Consider the following 19,450-nt stretch of genomic DNA (forward strand, 5'->3'; position numbering starts at 1 on the left):
CCCCCCCCTTATCTCTATCCATCAGCACAAGTCCCCCCCCCCCCCCACCCCTTAGCTTGTTTAACAACTAGCTCCTTATTTGTAGTTAATTCTTTAAGCGCAGTAAATTCGGCTTTAGACAAATTTCTCTCATCTAGTCTCTCCAAATCTTTCTTCACTAGCTGGTGGAATAAATCCAGGTGTGATCCTCTGGATTCTACAGGATAACAAGTGCTTTTATTTTTTAACCCTGTGGTGTTAGCCACTTTCCCATTGTCCCAGTTTTTAACAGCAGCTTGACCTTTATTCTTAATAAAATGCCTTTGTTGGAATTATGGTGCCACGGTATATGTCAGAATTGTACAAACTCAATGTGAGTAAAGCCATACGTACTCTAACTGATGACATTAAGGGATGGGAACGCTTGCCGCTGTCATACTTGGGCAGGGCTAATCTACTTAAAATGGTGGCTATCCCACGAATATTATACCCACTACAAACGCTCCCTGTATTGTTGACAAAAATGGATACGCAATTGATTAATAAACTTATCAGAACCTTTATATGGAATGGGGGCCATGCATGTATTGCTTTGCGTAAACTTGTCCAACCCAAATCCAATGGAGGGATCAATTTCCCCGATGTGGTGGTTTATAATCAGGCTGCGCTTTTGAGACATTTGAGGGATTGGCTACAAAACAGCTCTGTTTACACGAATACATCCCTGGAACAAACTTTTTAACAAACATAGGGGTAAATTTACTAAGATTCGTATTTTCCCGTTTGAGGTTTGAGGCTTCACCCCTGGCCTTTGGGTGGCTGGAGGGGGGGACCCCTTGATTTAAGGGGTTCCCACTCCTCCAGGGTACCCCGGCCAGGGATGACTAGTTGGGTATTTAATGCCACGGCCGCAGGGCGCTGTATAGAAGTGACCCCCGGCTGTGGCATTATCTGTCCAGCTAGTGGAGCCCGGTGCTGGTTTCAAAAATACGGGGGACCCCTACGCTTTTTGTCCCCAATATTTTTGGAACCAAGACCAGGCGCAGAGCCCGGTGCTGGTTGTTTAAATATGGGGGAACCCCTGTCAATTTTTTCCCCATATTTTTGCAACCAGGGCCGGCTCAAAGAGCCCGAGGCTGGTTTGGTTTAGGAGGGGGGACCCCACGCATTTTTTAAAAAAAAATTAAAACATTTCCCACCCCTTCCCACTGAAAAACATGCACGGATCTCATGGATCCGTGCATGCCTATACAAACACGGGATAAAAAATCAGGTCTGTTTTTTTTTAGCACTTTTTCACGATTTGTATTTCATCACAGCAGTGTTTGGCTATTGTCGGCAGTGTTTGTGTTTTGCACTTTTTAGTAAATGACCGATTTCTACCAAATTGCAGGCGTATTTGACCGATGGTGTATTGATTCGTGATTTTTTCCTAGGACTTCCAAAATATTACGAATGCCCTCATCACTGCCGTGATTTTTGCTTAGTAAATTACCGAGATTACACTTTGAAGAAAAAACGGCATCTCGGTCAAAATCGGGACCTTAGTAAATATATCCCATAGACTTAACGTGTTTCCTCCACCAACATGATCAGGAAATTCCAGACCATATTAAGTCGAACCTGCTTTTGTGGTCTACCAGGAGAATATGGCACATCTTGCGCCACAATGCGAAATTTAATCAATATCATTCCTTGCATTTACCTTTACTCAAAAACCCTGAGTTCTTGGACGGCATGGCTGCTCACCCCTTTACTGTGTGGAGTGAGGCTGGTATAACATCGATTCGATCATTGGTATCTGTGGAGGACCACCGCCTGTTAACTTTTTCTGAGGTATCTACGAAACATGCTATGGTTACCCCATTTCCCCTCCCATTTTTGCAAACACGATTTTATATCAGACATGTTCTGACGCATTTTGCGGAAGGGGATTGGACTAACTCCCTAGACAGCCTCTTATTGCACCCTGTACCTAGTCATAAAGCCATATGTATACATTATACATTTCTAAGAACAATATTAGATCATGCTACTATAACAGGCGGTATGTCCAAATGGTTGACTCACTTTCCTGGTCTGACTATACCCATAATGGAAAAAGCCCTATTATACTCCCGAAAGGTCCTCTCTGCGAGTATGTACACCAAATTATTTCTAAATGTATATCATAATACTTATTTCTCTAACGTCCTAGTGGATGCTGGGGACTCCGTAAGGACCATGGGGAATAGACGGGCTCCGCAGGAGACATGGGCTTTTTAAGAAAGAATTTAGATTCTGGTGTGCTCTGGCTCCTCCCTCTATGTCCCTCCTCCAGACCTCAGTTTGAATTTGTGCCCGGACGAGCAGGGTGCTGTTCAGTGAGCTCTCCTGAGCTTGCTGTAAGAAAGTATTTTGTTAGGTTTTTTATTTTCAGGGAGCTCTGCTGGCAACAGACTCCCTGCATCGTGGGACAGAGGGGAGAGAAGCAGCCCTACTCTCTGAAGATAGGTCCTGCTTCTTAAGCTACTGGACACCATTAGCTCCAGAGGGATCGTACACAGGATCTCACCCTCGTCGTCCGATCCCAGAGCCGCGCCGCCGTCCCCCTCGCAGAGCCGGAAGACAGAAGCCGGGTGAGCATGAGAAGCAAGAAAACTACGAAATCGGCGGCAGAAGACTCCGGTCTTCACTGAGGTAGCGCACAGCACTGCAGCTGTGCGCCATTGCTCCCACACACACCTCACATACTCCGGTCACTGTAAGGGTGCAGGGGGGGGGCGCCCTGGGCAGCAATTGGGACCTCTTTTGGCAAATGTACACATATATACAGTTGGGCACTGTATATATGTATGAGCCCCCGCCAAGTAAATGTATATTTAAGCGGGACAGAAGCCCGCCGTCGAGGGGGCGGGGCTTCTTCCTCAGCACTCACCAGCGCCATGTTTTTTCTCCACAGCACCGCTGAGAGGAAGCTCCCCAGCCTCTCCCCTGCAGATACACGGTAGAAGAGGGTAAAAAGAGAGGGGGGGCACATAATTAGGCGCAAAAATCAATATAAACAGCAGCTACTGGGTTAACATTAAGTTACTGTGTTATTCCTGGGTTAATAGCGCTGGGGTGTGTGCTGGCATACTCTCTCTCTGTCTCTCCAAAGGGCCTTGTGGGGGAATTGTCTTCAGATGAGCATTCCCTGAGTGTGTGGTGTGTCGGTACGTGTGTGTCGACATGTCTGAGGTAAAAGGCTCCCCTAAGGAGGAGATGGAGCAAATGTGTGTGTGAGGGGTGTCTCCGTCGACAACGCCGACACCTGTTTGGATATGTGTAATTAAGTGCTAAGGTGAATTTATTGCACAAAAGATTAGAGAACACACAGGGAATCTACCCATGTCTGTCCCTATGTCGCAGAGACCTTCAGAGTCTCTCAATGCTCACTATCCAAAATAATAGACACTGATATCGACACGGATTCTGACTCCAGTGTCGACTACGATAATGCAAAGTTACAGCCAAAATGGCAGGAAAGTATTCAATATATGATTATTGTAATAAAAGATGATTTGCATGTAACTGATGACTCATCTGTCCCTGACACAAGGGTACACATGTTTAAGGGGAAGAAATCTGAGGTTAATTTCCCTCCTCTCATGATGAAAAAGAGCGGGAATCTCCAGACGAGACTGCAGTTTCCCACAAAGAATTCTCAGGGAGTATCCTTTCCCTACTAGGGCCAGGATACGATGGGAATCTTCCCCTAGGGTGTCATGTTTGCCCAAAAGGTAGCCCTGACTTAACAGCTATCCTCAGGGATCCTGCAGATAGCGTGCACATTCTGGTACACTACTCAGACCGGCGATTGTGTCGGCATGGGTTTATAGCGCTGTAGCAGCGTGGACAGGTACCTTATCAGCAGAGATTGAGACCCTAGTATGTATGTATATATATATATGTTTATATATAGATATATAGATATATATTAAAGATGCTGTCTTAAGATATATATATATATATATATATATATATATAAAAACATGCCCAAAGAGACATTAGTCTACTGGGTTCTAGAGTCAACGCTATGTCGATTTCTGCTTGACGTGTCCTGTAGAATATGCAATGGACAGGTGATGCCGACTTAAGAGGCATATGGAAGGCTGAGGATTGTGTGGAGAAGGGATCTCGGACCTGGTCTCCACGGCTATAGCTGGTAATTCTGATCTTTTGCCTTATATTCCTGCACAGCCTAGGAAAGCACGACATTATCAAATGCAGCCTTTCGATCACAAAGAAACAAGAAAGTCAGAGGAGCGTCCTTTCTTGCCAGAGGCAGAGGAAAGAAGCTGCACAACACAGCTAGTTCCCAGGAACAGAAGTCCTCCCCGGCCTCTACAAAATCCACCGCATGTCGCTGGGACTCCACAGGCGGAGCTAGGCCCGGTGGGGGCACGTCTTCGTAATTTCAGTCACAAGTGGGTTCACTCCCTGTTGTATCCCTGGGCAATAGATATTATGTCTCAGGGATACAAGCTGGACTTTGAGGAGATGCCCCCTCACCGACGGCCCTGCCGGCTTTACCCCCACGAAAGGAAAATAGTGTTAACTGCAATTCACAAATTGTATCTTCATCAGGTGGTGGTCAAGGTTCCCCTCCTTCAACAAGGAGGGGGTTCTTATTCGACCATGTAGTCCCGAAACCGGACGGTTCTGTCAGACCAATATTGAATTTAAAATCCCTGAACATATACCTGAAAAGGTTCAAGTTCAAGATGGAATCGCTAAGAGCGGTCATCGCAAGCCTGAAAGGGGGAGATTTTATGGTGTCTCTGGACATAAAGGATGCATACCTTCATGTCCCCATTTATCCACCTCATCAGGCGTACCTCAGATTTGCGGTACAGGATTGTCATTACCAATTTCAGATGTTGCCGTTTGGTCTCTCCACGGCCCCGAGAATCTTCACCAAGGTAATGGCGGAAATGATGGTGCTCCTGCGGAAGCAAGGTGTCACAATTATCCCGTACTTGGACGATCTCATAAAAGCGAGATCAAGAGAGCAGTTGCTGAACAGCGTATCACTTTCTGTGGAAGTGTAACGGCAACACGGCTGGATTCTAAATATTCCAAAGTCGCAGTTGGTTCCTACGGCTCATCTGCCTTTCCTAGGCATGATTCTAGACACAGACCAGAAAAGGGGTTATCTCCCGATAGAGAGAGCTCAGGAGCTCATGACACTGGTCAGGAACCTATTAAAATCAAAACAGGTGTCAGTGCATCACTGCACTCGAGTCCTGGGAAGGATGGTGGCATCATACGAGGCCATTCCCTTCGGCAGGTTCCATGCGAGGACCTTTCAATGGGACTTACTGGACAAGTGGTCCGGATCACATCTTCAGATGCATCGGTTAATCACCCTATCCCCCAGGGCCAGGGTGTTTCTCCTGTGGTGGCTGCAGAGTGCTCACCTTCTCGAGGGCCGCAGATTCGGCATTCAGGACTGGGTCCTGGTGACCACGGATGCAAGCCTCCGAGGGTGGGGAGCAGTCACACAGGGAAGAAATTTCCAAGGTCTGTGGTCAAGTCAGGAGACTTGCCTTCACATCAACATCCTGGAACTAAGGGCCATATACAACGCCCTACATCAAGCGGAGACCTTGCTTCGCGACCAACCGGTTCTGATTCAGTCAGAAGCCACCAGAATTCTTCGCTGGGCGGAGAATCACGTAAGCGCACTGTCAGCAGTGTTCATCCCGGGAGTGGACAACTGGGATGCAGACTTCCTCAGCAGGCACGACCTCCACCCGGGAGAGTGGGGACTTCATCAAGAAGTCTTCACGCAGATTGCAAGTCGGTGGGAACTGCCACAGGTGGACATGATGGCATCCCGCCTCAACAAAAAGCTACAGAGGTATTGCGTCAGGTCATGAGACCCTCAGGCGATAGCTGTGGACACATTGGTAACACCGTGGGTGTTCCAGTCGGTCTATGTATTTTCTCCTCTTCCTCTCATACCCATAAGGAAAAGAGGAGTGAGAACAATACTCATTGTTCCGGATTGGCCAAGAAGGACTTGGTATCCAGATCTGCAAGAAATGCTCACAGAGGACCCGTGGCCTCTTCCTCTAAGACAGGACTTGTTGCAACAAGGGCCCTGTCTGTTCCAAGACTTACCGCGGCTGCGTTTGACGGCAGGGCGGTTGAACGCCGGATCCTAGTGGAAAAAGGCATTCCAGATGAGGTCATTCCTACGCTGATAAAGGCTAGGAAGGACGTGACAGCTCAACATTATCACCGTATATGGCGAAAATATGTTGCTTGGTGTGAGGCCAGGAATGCCCCTACGGAGGAATTCCAGCTGGGCCGTTTCCTTCACTTCCTACAGTCATGAGTGACTTTGGGCCTAAAATTGGGTTCCATTAAGGTCCAGATTTCGGCCCTATCCATTTTCTTTCAAAAAGAGCTGGCTTCTCTTCCTGAAGTTCAGACGTTTGTGAAGGGAATGCTGCGTATTCAGCCCCCTTTTGTGCCCCCGGTGGCACCTTGTGATCTTAACGTGGTGTTGAGTTTCCTGAAATCCCACTGGTTTGAACCACTCAAAACGGTGGAATTGAAATATCTCACGTGGAAGGTGGTCATGCTACTAGCATTGGCTTCGGCTAGGCGTGTGTCAGAATTAGCGGCTTTGTCACATAAAAGCCCCTATCTGGTTTTCCATGTGGTTAGAGCAGAATTGCGGACCCGTCCACAATTTCTGCCAAAAGGGTTTTCATCCTTTCATATAAACCAACCTATTGTGGTGCCTGTGGCTACGACTGACTTGGAGGATTCCGAGTTACTTGATGTGGTCAGGGCTTTGAAGGTTTATGTAGCCAGAACGGCTAGGGTCAGGAAAACAGAATCTTTGTTTATCCTGTATGCTTCCAACAAGCTTGGTGCTCCTGCTTCAAAGCAAACTATTGCTCGCTGGATCTGTAACACGATTCAGCAGGCTCATTCTGCGGCTGGATTACAGCTGTGCTGAGCGGCTACTTGGTCAGGTTCAAACACTTTTGCAAAGTTCTACAAGTTTGATACCCTGGCTGAGGAGGACCTTGTGTTTGCTCATTCGGTGCTGCAGAGTCATCCGCGCTCTCCCGCCCGTTTGGGAGCTTTGGTATAATCCCCATGGTCCTTACGGAGTCCCCAGCATCCACTAGGACGTTAGAGAAAATAAGATTTTACTTACCGGTAAATCTATTTCTCGTAGTCCGTAGTGGATGCTGGGCGCCCGTCCCAAGTGCGGACTTCTTCTACAATACTTGTATATAGTTATTGCTGCAATAAGGGCTATGTTATTGTTGCATCAGGGTTGATCTGATGCTCCGTTGTTGTTCATACTGTTAACTGGGTAAGTTTATCACAAGTTATACGGTGTGATTGGTGTGGCTGGTATGAATCTTGACCTGGATTTCCAAAATCCTTTCCTTGTACTGTCAGCTCTTCCGGGCACAGTTTCTCTAACTGAGGTCTGGAGGAGGGACATAGAGGGAGGAGCCAGAGCACACCAGAATCTAAATTCTTTCTTAAAATGCCCATGTCTCCTGCGGAGCCCGTCTATTCCCCATGGTCCTTACGGAGTCCCCAGCATCCACTACGGACTACGAGAAATAGATTTACCGGTAAGTAAAATCTTATTTTATCCCCATTATGGCATTTCCATATGGGAATGTCAGAAACACACTCGTGCCCAAAATGCCACCAGAGTGAGGCAGATACCTATCATTGTTTATGGGCATGTCCCATTGTGCAATATTTCTGGCACCTCATTAGAAGATACGCAAAAGCTAAACTAATAACTTATGTGCCATTTACCCCATAATGGGCGATTTTGGGTATCGTTGATCCTACTCTCCGAATACCATTGGAATGTAAAAAACGATTGATAGCCCTCAGTGCAGCGGGGAAAAAGACGATGGTACAAGGTTGGATAGACAGCATGCCTCCACAGATACCTTTATTTCTGACTAAACTGCACCACCTATTCCGGATGGACTGGGTGGAAGCCATTGTAGATAAGGGTAAACAAGTGGGTCGTTTTTTCACTCTATGGGAAGCCTATATTTCCAGTCTACCCCTCACTACGCGGTTGCAAATTCATAATAGTTTAAAGAACACCACGTGGGCGGGCCATCCAGCATGGCTGCTTTTTAGCTGGGCTCCGGCTTGCAGGTTGGAAATCCACCAGCATCCCCTGCTATCCACCCTCTATTCTCCTGAGAGACCCTCTATAGCAACCCCCACATCGTAGGGAACCTGGAGATACCCTGCAAGGGTAAGAGCGTGATTGTATGCCCCCGAAGTTTGGCCTTCAAGGAGACGGCCTGCATGACCGCCGGCGTGGGTTCTGGCGCGAAAAATGGAGGCCTGGTAATACCCATCCTCTGCCGTTCATGAGGGGATCTCCCATTACCTGCAGCCCTTTGGTGGTGACCCATCCGTTTGGTGAAGGTGCAGAGGCTCCGTGTCCTGCTGACAACCCGGCGGCTTCTGCTCCCTGATACTCGACTGCCCCTGCTGCCCCTGGACGCTTTTACAGACTCCCGCGGCTGGCTGCGGTGTAACGCTGCACCGGCGGCGATCTCTGGAGCGGTGGACCTGGCTCGGCTCCCCCCCGCTTCTGATCCCAAGGCTGTGCGGCAGTGTCTGGGGACGGGACCGAACGGCGGGACGAGTTTTGGCTGACGGCGGTGGGGCGCTGAAACGGAGATGGCCCCTGGAGCGGAGGACGCTGACCTGGCTCCCCCCCTGCTTCCATGTCTGCTGCAGTGCCCGGAGGAGAGACTGGAAGACGCGGCGGCGATCGACTGCCGTGACGGGCGCTGGCGGAGCAGAGACAGAGGATCCCGGGAGGCACTTGTCAACGCTGGTGAGGTGAGAGCCTGCTGATCCGAGGCCGATTGATACCTGGGGGGGTGGACGCTGCTGCCCTCGGCGCCCGGGGTGTTGCGACTCCTCTTTTGCCCCTTGGACATTACAGCGGCGGTGAGCGTTGAGGTGAGCCCTGTGCCTGCTCGATTAGACCCCTTGAGAGTGTCTTGGATAAGAGGCTGGGAACTGTCTTTGAGTACAAGCTGGCATAGTGAACACTACTCTGGAGGATAGTGGCGGTTTGAGGTCCTGCCCGTCGCTGACCACGGGCTGCGTGGTCCTACTATCCGGGACTGCATATTTACATGAGACTTACACAGCCCCCTTGTACACTGCTTAATAATTGCCTGTGGTGAGCCTCTCCCTAAACCTTGTTGTAATACCTCATACCTCTTTCCAAAGAGGTGCTCAATCTCTCCTTCTAAGGTGTGGGAACCCTGGCCTCTCTCTTATTCTTCCTTCTGTATCTTGCTGGACTCTCCCCTTTTATTTCTTTTCCTTTTTTCTTTCCCTATTGGCCCACCATTAATACTGTAATTATTGGTAGTGTGGGAAGCTGCCTCATGCGACACTGGTACATGAGTTTATTGAAATCTCTGTAGCCCCTGTGCAGGAATTTCTGAGGTTACATCGCCATCTGGTGGCTAATTAGTTTTAGCATTTAATTGGCTATATTACTCCACTGTTACCTTTTACAAAGCCTTTATCCTGGGGCAATTTATAATATCTCTCCTAATATCTTTCTCACAACTGTTATGCCCTGACATAGGCTTCAACCCGAAGGTTTCAGGGTGCAATGCCTCTGCACTACCTTTACCTGTATTATATGTGTGTTAATGTCTAGTTAAATTTTGTTTTTGCTCCCTAGCTGAGTAGCTCTGACATATCTTCTGACTCAGGCCCTTACGTGAGGTGTTTTATTATCATATATTACAGTGTGTTTGTATAAGAGTCCCCAGCTTATTACACAGAGTAGTCTACGGACCGGGGGATGGACAACCATAAAACTCCAGCGGTTAGATCCTCCCAATCCTCAGTCGCTACAAGAATGAGTAAAAACAAGAACACGGCGGGAAAACCTAACCCCCCCTCCCCCCCAGAGACAGGGAACTCCCGAGACCAAACTCAGGAGGTGGAGGCGCTGCCTGATCAGCCCTTGTTAATACATATGGCCCAAAAGCTCTCCCGGCTTCTCATGCCCCAAATTCACAAGAAACTTGAAAATATCCCTTTAATTGACAAAAGGCTTGAACAGATACAGACACTACTTGATTCGACACTTGCGAAAATTGACCATAACACCTCACGGATCACCTCACTAGAACAGCGGGTTAGTGATGGGGGAAGATCAGATACACACACTCCAGCGATCCACTGACACTCAAGATTCCTCTCTTAAAACTTTGCAGGCAAAAATAAATGAGCTTGAAATCAGGGATAGAAGATCGAATCTACGCTTTGTGGGCATCCCCGAAGCAGTTAAAGACAGACAATTGTCAGATTTTATAACGACTGATATATTCCTGGCTTTGGAAATTATAGATGTCCCATTCTTATCACATATTGAAAGGGTGCATAGGATTGGTCCTGCCCGACCTGATGCTGAAATAAAGCCGAGGCCAGTCATTGCGAAATTCATGGACTTTCGTATGAAGGAACATGTATTGCGCTCTTATCGCAAACTCCCACAATTGGTAGTGCAGGGAAAACGTATTTTGATTTTTCATGATTTCACGGCCTCTGTTGTGCAGAAGAGAAGGGAATTCTCGGATGTTTGCAAAATACTCCATGAGAGCAATACTAGATTCACATTGATGTATCCAGCTAAATTGCGCATTCATGACAATGGTCGCATACTGCTATTTGTCGATCCTGCCACTGCTAAATCCCATGTTACACACATGTTGAACCCTGGAAATTCAACACACCAATACTAGGCATATTGTTGTTCTATACTTTACGCCCTGAGTCGGTTTAACTTTCACATGAGAGAGACATTTAGTCTCATTACATGCTACTCAGCTGGAATTTAAATGTTGCATTTACTTCTGATAGGTTTCTTGCCAGTGCTGCCGTTGTTATTAGTTTGGTTTGGAAAAAATGAAAAATGTTATGTGAAGCAATGTGTGTTTTTTTTTGTTTTTCGTTTTGCCCCTGCCGTGCCTTCCTCACCCGGTCTGTTCCTGAGCTCTATGGTCCAGTATGGTTTCGGTCGTTCCTCTCCGCTCGCTGGGAAGGAGGAGGACGACTCTGTGACGTGATGTTCCCGCTGAAGTGTCACCCTCGGGTGGGTGTAGGTTAATAGACTAATGACCGATCCTAGTGTAAGGACCTCTTCGTCAGATTCATGCTTTAAGATTTTATCCTGGAATGTGGGCGCATTAACTCCCCAATAAAACGTAAAAGAGTTGTCACACACCTGAAGCGGTTTAAACCTCAAATGATATTTCTCGAAGAGACCCACTGGGTGTCGGGCGCCTCCTCTGCTCTTCGGCACTATGGTTAGATAGCTGTGTTTCGGCAGATAACGCGAGGAAGACTAGGGGAGTGGCAATACTATTTAGCAAACACCTACACTACACTGTTTTAAACTCTGTTACTGACCCGGAGGGGCGTTATTTAATTTTGGATGTGGAAATTTGGGGTAACAAATACACACTGGTTAATGTCTACGCACCCAATGGTGAGACAGCTGCTTTTCTCCAAGAATTAAGCTCTCAGCTGTTACAACGCGATAATTTTCAATTTATCCTGGGAGGCGACTGGAATACAGTTGATGATTCCACTATTGATAAACGTCCTGTCCCGCGTACTTCTGGTTCCTCTTTTTGGACACATCTCCAAACGTTAAAAGCCTCCCTTCAGCTTACTGATATTTGGCGTCTCCTCAATCCCTCTGACAGATCATTTACTTTCTTTTCCGAGGTTCATAAATCCTGGTCCAGGATTGACTCAATCTTGGTTGCAGACTCCCTAGTTACGCAAGTCGCGCAAGCTGATATACACAACATTTTGATATCGGACCATGCTCCTGTGACATTGACGCTGCAAAGAACTCTTCAGTCGGGAGGCTCCAGGATTTGGAGATTTCCGAGTTATCTTTATAATTGTGATGATTTTAGGAAATTTTTGATAGTGAATTTGGCCGACTATTTAGACGATAACCTGGAACATTGGGACTGCCCAACTATCCTTTGGGGTGCGGCTAAAGCAGTTCTAAGGAGTCAAATTATTGAGTATGTTCATAGATTGAAAAAGAAAAATTTGGCGATTTATAACGCTTTACAATCAGAATTAACTGATACACTACAGCGTCACCTTACTCTGCAGACTGAGGAGTCTTTGCAGCTTTATCTACAGGCTAAGCAACTCTTAAATGACCATTTGTTAGCGCAAGCAAAGCGGGACGTGGTATTTTCTTCTCGACTACTGGCAAATATGGCTAGGAAAAAAACCACTCGCAAATTCATAACAGCGGTTAGACACCGAGCCTCGGGACGGGTGGTAGTCATGTGACCGCCGGTCGGCTGACCGACAGTCACATGACCTCCTCCGTGAGCCTGACGGCTCACTATCCCGATGGTCGGCATGCCGACCAACAGGGACTATTTCCACTCGTGGGTGTCCACGACACCCATAGAGTGGGAATAGAACCCGTGGCGACCACAGGTCGCCACCGAGCCCGCAGCGTGGCGAGCGCAGCGAGCCCGCAAGGGGCTTGCTGCACTCGCCCCTCCCCGCCGGGATCCCGGCGTCGGTAAGGTGACCGGCGGTCAGGAGACCGCCGGTCACCCGTACTACACCCCTCGGGACAACTCCTTACCAGCTCCCCTGCCATATTAGATAATTTTGAATCTTATTTTGCGGACTTATACTCTGATCTCCCCTTCAGCGAAACTACCCATACCACGCTCCTACCAGACACAGTAGTACCACCAATTACGAATGCACAGTCGGACTTACTGGTGAGAGCTATCACTGAGGAGGAACTAGTCTCGGCAATGTCCAAACTTAAATTGCACAAGTCTCCAGGCCCTGACGGCCTCTCCAATTAATTTTATAAGATCCTTCAGCCTCACGAAGTTCCGACTCTGCTGGAATTGTTCAACGGCCTTTTGCAACATCGCACCCCCTTTCATCACTTCACAACAGCACATACTATTTTAATCCCTAAACCCGCACCGGACCCACAATTGGTGACCTCATACAGGCCCATTACGTTATTAAATACCGACATAAAACTATTTACTAAGATTCTGGCAGATCGGCTACAAACTATTCTCCCCACACTTTAACTAATCACCAGCTTGGCTTTGTTCGCAATACACATTCGGTTAAGGGAATTAGGGCGGCGGTCGCTGCAGTTATAGCTTCTGCTCAATCGCCCCAGTCCAGGAATATACTACTCAGTTTAGACACCACTAAGGCCTTCGATACAGTACTTTGGCCCCATCTATTCAAGGTCTTAGAACGTAGACTATTCCACCAAGACTTCATTGATATTATTCGCTACTTATACAATTCTCCCTCTACTACCCTCTTACTTAATGGACATATTAGCAGCCCGGTGGTTATGCGCCGTGGCACGCGGCAAGGTTGCCCCTTGTTTCCCCTGCTGTTCAACTTGGCCATAGATCCCCTACATCGCTTGCTATTAAGTGATACTCAGTTTCATGGAATTCAGGTCGGTCGCAGAGACCTAAAACTTACTGCATTTGCCGATGATCTACTGCTTTATATTTCAGACCTGGAGGCTTCATTGACCCATATATTTAATTTACTGCAGGCTTATGGACATGTCTCGGGCTTCAATGTTAACTGGGCAAAATCGGTGGCACTCAGATTGGGGAATGGTTCATTTTTGAAGCATGGAGTGAGGAACCTACCATTGCAATGGAGTTCAGACCACATAATTTATCTAGGGATTAGAGTATCGAGAAAGCCGGAGCGATTATATGCCCTAAATTTTACCTCGGCCATCCGAACAATTGAAACAGAACTTGAGACCTGGAAATCCATGCCTTTATCATATATGGGGAGGGCTAGCTTGATTAAGATGATATCGTTCCCCCGTTTGATGTACTTTATTCAAGCCATGCCGCATGTACTTCTACCTAAAGACGTTCAACGTCTCAATTTTCTTTTTAGAAGATTTATCTGGCAGGGAGGGAGACCGCGCATAGCATTGATCAAACTCCAACAGACTGCAGGAAATGGGGGAATTAACTTCCCTAATATTCTCTGGTACTCACAGGCGGCCCAACTAAGATACCTCCATGACTGAATGCACAATGACAACACATACACAAACACAGATTTAGATAGGGAATTTTTACAAGAAGGGGATCTAATTACTTTTCTACATCTGCACGCTGGAGAGGTGCCCGAGGAGCTGAGGGGAAAGCCACTACTGTGGAATATTAAGACGCTATGGACAGATATGCGACATAAACTTGATCTAAATGCCCACAAATCATATCTTCCGTTCATGGCTAATCCTGACTTCCAAGATGGTCGGGCACAATATCCGTTTAATATATATCGGTTGGGGGGGGGTGTCCAAGATAGGTGATTTGGTGGATATGCGGGGCTCGAGGCCGCTCACGTTCCAGGAGGCCACTACTAGATATCCAACTTTGATGGCCTATCCTGTGGCCTTTCTTTTGGCTCAGCACTATGTTTCATCCATTATTAGATGTTTTTCACTTGGGGACTGGGACAATCCGTTGGATAGAATGCTGAAACAAACCCCTAAGGTTCGTAAGGCAATATCGACTGCATATGGGTACTTTAGAAACGTCCTAGACTACTCGAGGGGACGGGGAGGTATTATGTCTTGGAAGGATTGTCTCCCAGACATTGAGACTACGGACTTACTTGCGGCACATGTTAAGGCCTGCAAACTATTTCCCTCTTCTAGGTATAAAGAAATGTCTCTTAATATTTTGCATAGGACTTATTTATCGCCTCATAGACGACACATGATAGGACTTGCTGACACACATGCATGTTGGAAATGTGGCACTCTTCAGGCAGATCTATTTCACTGCCTGTGGACATGCCCTATAATCAGACAGTTTTGGATATATATAAGAAACTACCTGACGGCCAATCTGGTGAACTATTGGAGGTTGTCTCCGGAGTGGGCGCTTTTCGGTATCCTACCACCGAATCAGCGCCTCTCTTTGGACAGTAAAAAGCTGCTGCTGGCAGTTAGTATAGCGGCTAGGAAAGCCATTCTGCAAGTGTGGATAGCTAGAGATCCTCCTACTCTATCATTATTTAAAGCCAAACTATTCTACCTCTTTAGGATGGAATGGATAGGCGTCCTGCTGGAGAAAGATACTAAGATACAAAAAATTTTTGAAGTGTGGGAGAGCGATATAGCGACCTTGTCGACGACAGTTAGGAAACAGCTCCGTGACTCCGTGTCCAATACAGAATGGTTTTTAACTAGAATGGCTGCGGGAGATCCGCCGGTTGTGCTTTAAACTTTACTGTCACTCGAGGCTTCGTGGGCAGATGGGAGGGGAAATAAGGTACGGACACGGGATTTATTTATTTATTTTTTTCTTATGTATAAGTCTGGGTCAATCGACTGAACTGGATTTGAGATCGGTGAAGCCGGTGATACCCGGGGACATGTTTCATGCAGATGTGATACTGTTGCTTGCTTATATTGGATATATCTCTTGATTACGGACTCAACTGTACTCTCCCTTGTATTGTTTTCATATGTTACCCATATACCAATGATTTGAATTACAGTGAATGTTTATGTATGTATTGCATATATTGCTTCAATAAAAAAATTATTTAAAAAAAAAAAAAGAACACCACGTGGTACCAGACTAGATTAGCAGCACAAGACCAACCTGTATCTTTAGTCAGAGGACTAACGATTGATGGCGGCTCCCCTTAGGGCTACCTGTATTATTCATAATAACACGAGTGACTCCAATGAATGATTGTAAACTATGTATCATCTTTTATTATGACACTATTTGACTTTATTGTACAGCGCACAATTGTAAATTTTCCTTCTCTATAAATGCTACTGTATTTACAATATCTCTATATGTACAATCCATGATGTCTCAATAAAAAATAGTTTAAAAAGAAAAAAAATGCCTTTGTAGGGTCATCTTGCGCATATATAAATTTAAATCTATCTGAAGATTCAATTTATTCACACCCACTGCTGGGGCAAATGACAAACCTCTACTTAATACATTTTTCTGATTATCTGTGAGGGGAATCTTTGATAAATTAAATTTTTTCCTAATTGGGGGGTCTTTTCTTGTTGTTTTGCTGTATTTTTTCCTCCTCTTTTACCTCTTCTCTGAAATGTTTTCTGAACATAGAGAGGGGTTCTTTGTTGGGTCTTTCTTGTGGTATATAACCACGGTTTCTCTGCAATCTTCCTAAAAATGACTGATCTTCCCCCCTTTTAGATCCTAATATCTGGAATCTATTCCGTTGAACTATAGGTGAATGATATTTTTCTTTAAATGATCCTCTCCACGCTTTTTCTCTCGGTACACTTTGCCATCTATCCATATTCTGTGTGTTTTTAATCTCAAAACGATTTTCCTTTCTACTTGGGGTTGATATATAGTCTAACTTTTTGAAGGTGTTCCTTTGTTCTCTATATTTTGGTTTTACGTTTCTAAATTAAATATTCGTTGATCTCTCCGGGTTGCAGACCAATTCTTTACCTGGCCTTTTTCATAATCCTCCTTATCCTTCTACTTTGTCCACCTTTGTTCCCATATATTGAACAAATTCTTTAACATCTGCTGCTTTTTGTGTATTTTCTAACTTGCTTTCTACATCCCCACTATCTTTCTCTATTTCTTTAAAAAGTTTTTTTCAAAAACAATAAGACGCATTAACTCTACAGAACATTCATTTAAAATTCTGTCCCATTCCTTGAAAGAATTTTAATTAAACTGACCAAAGGTGGGATTTTTAATTACCCTTAATCCCCTTGGGACTCGACCGCATTTAATGTAGTTTTCCAAGCCTACAATGTCCAACCAGGTCCGTGTTTCTTTTAATAGTAATCTCTCGGCTGTAATGACTATATCCTCATTAGCCAGATCTACTATTGAATCACATGGTGTATCATCACAAAATACTCTCATACATTGCTCTGATCGTTTAGCTCTCAGCTCTGCAAATTTAGACATTCTTTGCAAAAAGATAGATGCAGCAATAAAACTTAATGGATATATAAGTAATTTACAACAAAAAATAGTTTATGCGCAAATACCAGTCCTCTTTGCAAGTTCTTTACTGTGGAAACACAAGTCCCAGCTTCAGCTGTATAAAAGGAGATCATCCACACTTTCCAATGGATTCCAATATGTCCCCTTAAGCACAAAGATTCTTTAAATTGGCATCTCCGCTAAACACCAATACCCACAGTTGGTAATGAATTCTGTAATCAAATCAAAGAAAAGGAGCGCTCCATAGTGCGTATCAGTTTTAAAATTGTAATTTATTACAGCAATCCAACACACATGAGGTGAAAACACGTACCGCAAGTGGCGGTATAAACCACCGTAAGTATTACAAGTGCAAAATCAATGCCGGACTTCACCGTTTGTAGATGGTGCTACTCGGCCGCACATTAACCACCCCGCTGGGCCACACCCCTACCGGTTTCGTCACTCAAGACTTCATCAGAGGGCTGGCCTAGCGTTGCTCAGTCTCTCCATTTTAACTCCACCGGACCAATCCCGGCCACGGGGGAGTGACAATGTGTACATCATTCACAAATGCTAAACACCTTTTCATATGATGTTCATTATAACTAAAAAAGTGCACATAGTATTACACGTAAAATTGCATATATCACTAACATATAAAAACTATTTTTACAATAATAAAAAAGAGCCGTAATGAATAAAATATAGCATTGATAAATAAGTAAAACTGTACCACTGCCAGGGATAGCAAGCTGGAATTGACTCCCAGAAATAAATAGCCTTCACATTTCCTGACATGTCAATTCATTTAATAAATGGGATAATATCGATTTATGGATTAGATCATACATCTGAATTAATTTATTGAAGATATGACATCTTATGCAACAGCTGATACCATCAGAATATAATTCTTCAATTTATTGTCAAAACAACATTTTCTTGTTTATTTGATGTATATGATCCTAAGAAAATAATTTTTATTCATTTGTGTTACAAATATTTGCAACAGTGATAAAGATTTATTGCTAATTTTATTAATAAATAATTTTTAATGTAAATTGTTTTTGATCTTCTGAGGTGGTTATAGCTCCCATGAGAATTTTGTTCTTTTCTCTCATATATAAACAGTTTCCCAAGTGTGCTAAATAAGACTGTATCTACAATGATTCTTCCAGTGTTGTTTCCATAAGTCAGAATTGAATACAGGAGAAGATTTGTATCTGGGAACCTGTAATGGACACCCCTCACCAAGATGGTCACCCAAACAAGAGGCCCAAGGCCAATTAGTAAAAAAAAAATTAATAACACATGTTAGAACAAATACAGTTTTCACATAAAATTCCTCATATAGTGTTTACAAAGATGTATTTAAAATGATGACAATAAAGGATAACCAGGATGTTCGTTGTGTGGTCTTTAACTCTAGATACTCCCTCACCTTTTTCAAGGTGCGAGCTTAAGAGGGAGTATCTTCACAAACTATGCTGGAAACTCCTGACTGACTATCCCAACACGTTTCGTCTTATCGACTTCATCAGGGGTAACAAATATATAAAACAGGCTTATTTGCCATTAATAGATTTGTGTGTTGAGAATCACAACCTTGGGTATAGTGATAAAAAAGGATTCTCTTAAGTTCGCTCCTGATAGGAGCTTTCTTGGTTGTTCCTTTTAGGAATCCTAATGGTCCTAGATATAAAATTCTGCCTTAAAGATAATTATTCGAGACTCCTTTGTGGCGCTCCTTATATGGACTATTGATTGAGGTTCCCTTTAAAAATACTGGCAGTCAGATTTTGACGCACTGCCAAAAAGTATAAAGCTGATTTGTATTGATTTATGGAATCATATTTATGAATATTAATATTTAATATATCATATATGGTATTTAATAAATGGATATATTTTAATTAATATGCGTTTATCATATATATCTGCAAATATATTATGCCAGGCTTTCAAACTAATTGGCTGATAAATATATGCAGTCCTTATACATATGACTTATGAAATTATGAAGTTAAGATTCCTTAAAGAGAGTTCAACCTTGAATATTACCGCTCCTTTTATATGATTATTTATTTATAGGCAGATCAAATCATACAGAATAAGATATACACAGTAGTGATATATATACTAATTATTTATCTATGCCTCCTTAGTTATATAACATAAAACAACATGACACGTTTCACAAAAAGTTTCAATTACTAACATAAAGTGTATACTTGCAAGTACATGATTGCCATCCCAAGGATCATTTCCTCTGCATCTTCTTCATGACTTCTTCTGACTGTAACTCTTCCTCCACTGACGACTCCTGACTCTCTAGCTAACAGGTCTGCTCCTTTTATGTCATATTTCACTAATTC

The 19,450-nt window shown here is 44.6% G+C and overlaps 1 protein-coding gene across 1 annotated transcript in view; it reads left to right on the plus strand.

Moving 5' to 3' along the window:
• Positions 1–18,477, plus strand: part of LOC134910126 (protein Mis18-alpha-like) — a 175,702-nt gene extending 157,225 nt beyond the window's left edge. Inside the window, exon 5 of the mRNA XM_063917802.1 lies at positions 18,207–18,477. Within this exon, the coding sequence (XP_063773872.1) occupies positions 18,207–18,227 (21 nt within the window). The 3' untranslated portion in view covers positions 18,228–18,477. The remainder of the gene's footprint in view (positions 1–18,206) is intronic.
• Positions 18,478–19,450: the final 973 nt, after the last annotated feature.

Source organism: Pseudophryne corroboree, chromosome 4, assembly GCF_028390025.1.
Source record: "Pseudophryne corroboree isolate aPseCor3 chromosome 4, aPseCor3.hap2, whole genome shotgun sequence".
NCBI lineage: Eukaryota > Metazoa > Chordata > Amphibia > Anura > Myobatrachidae > Pseudophryne > Pseudophryne corroboree.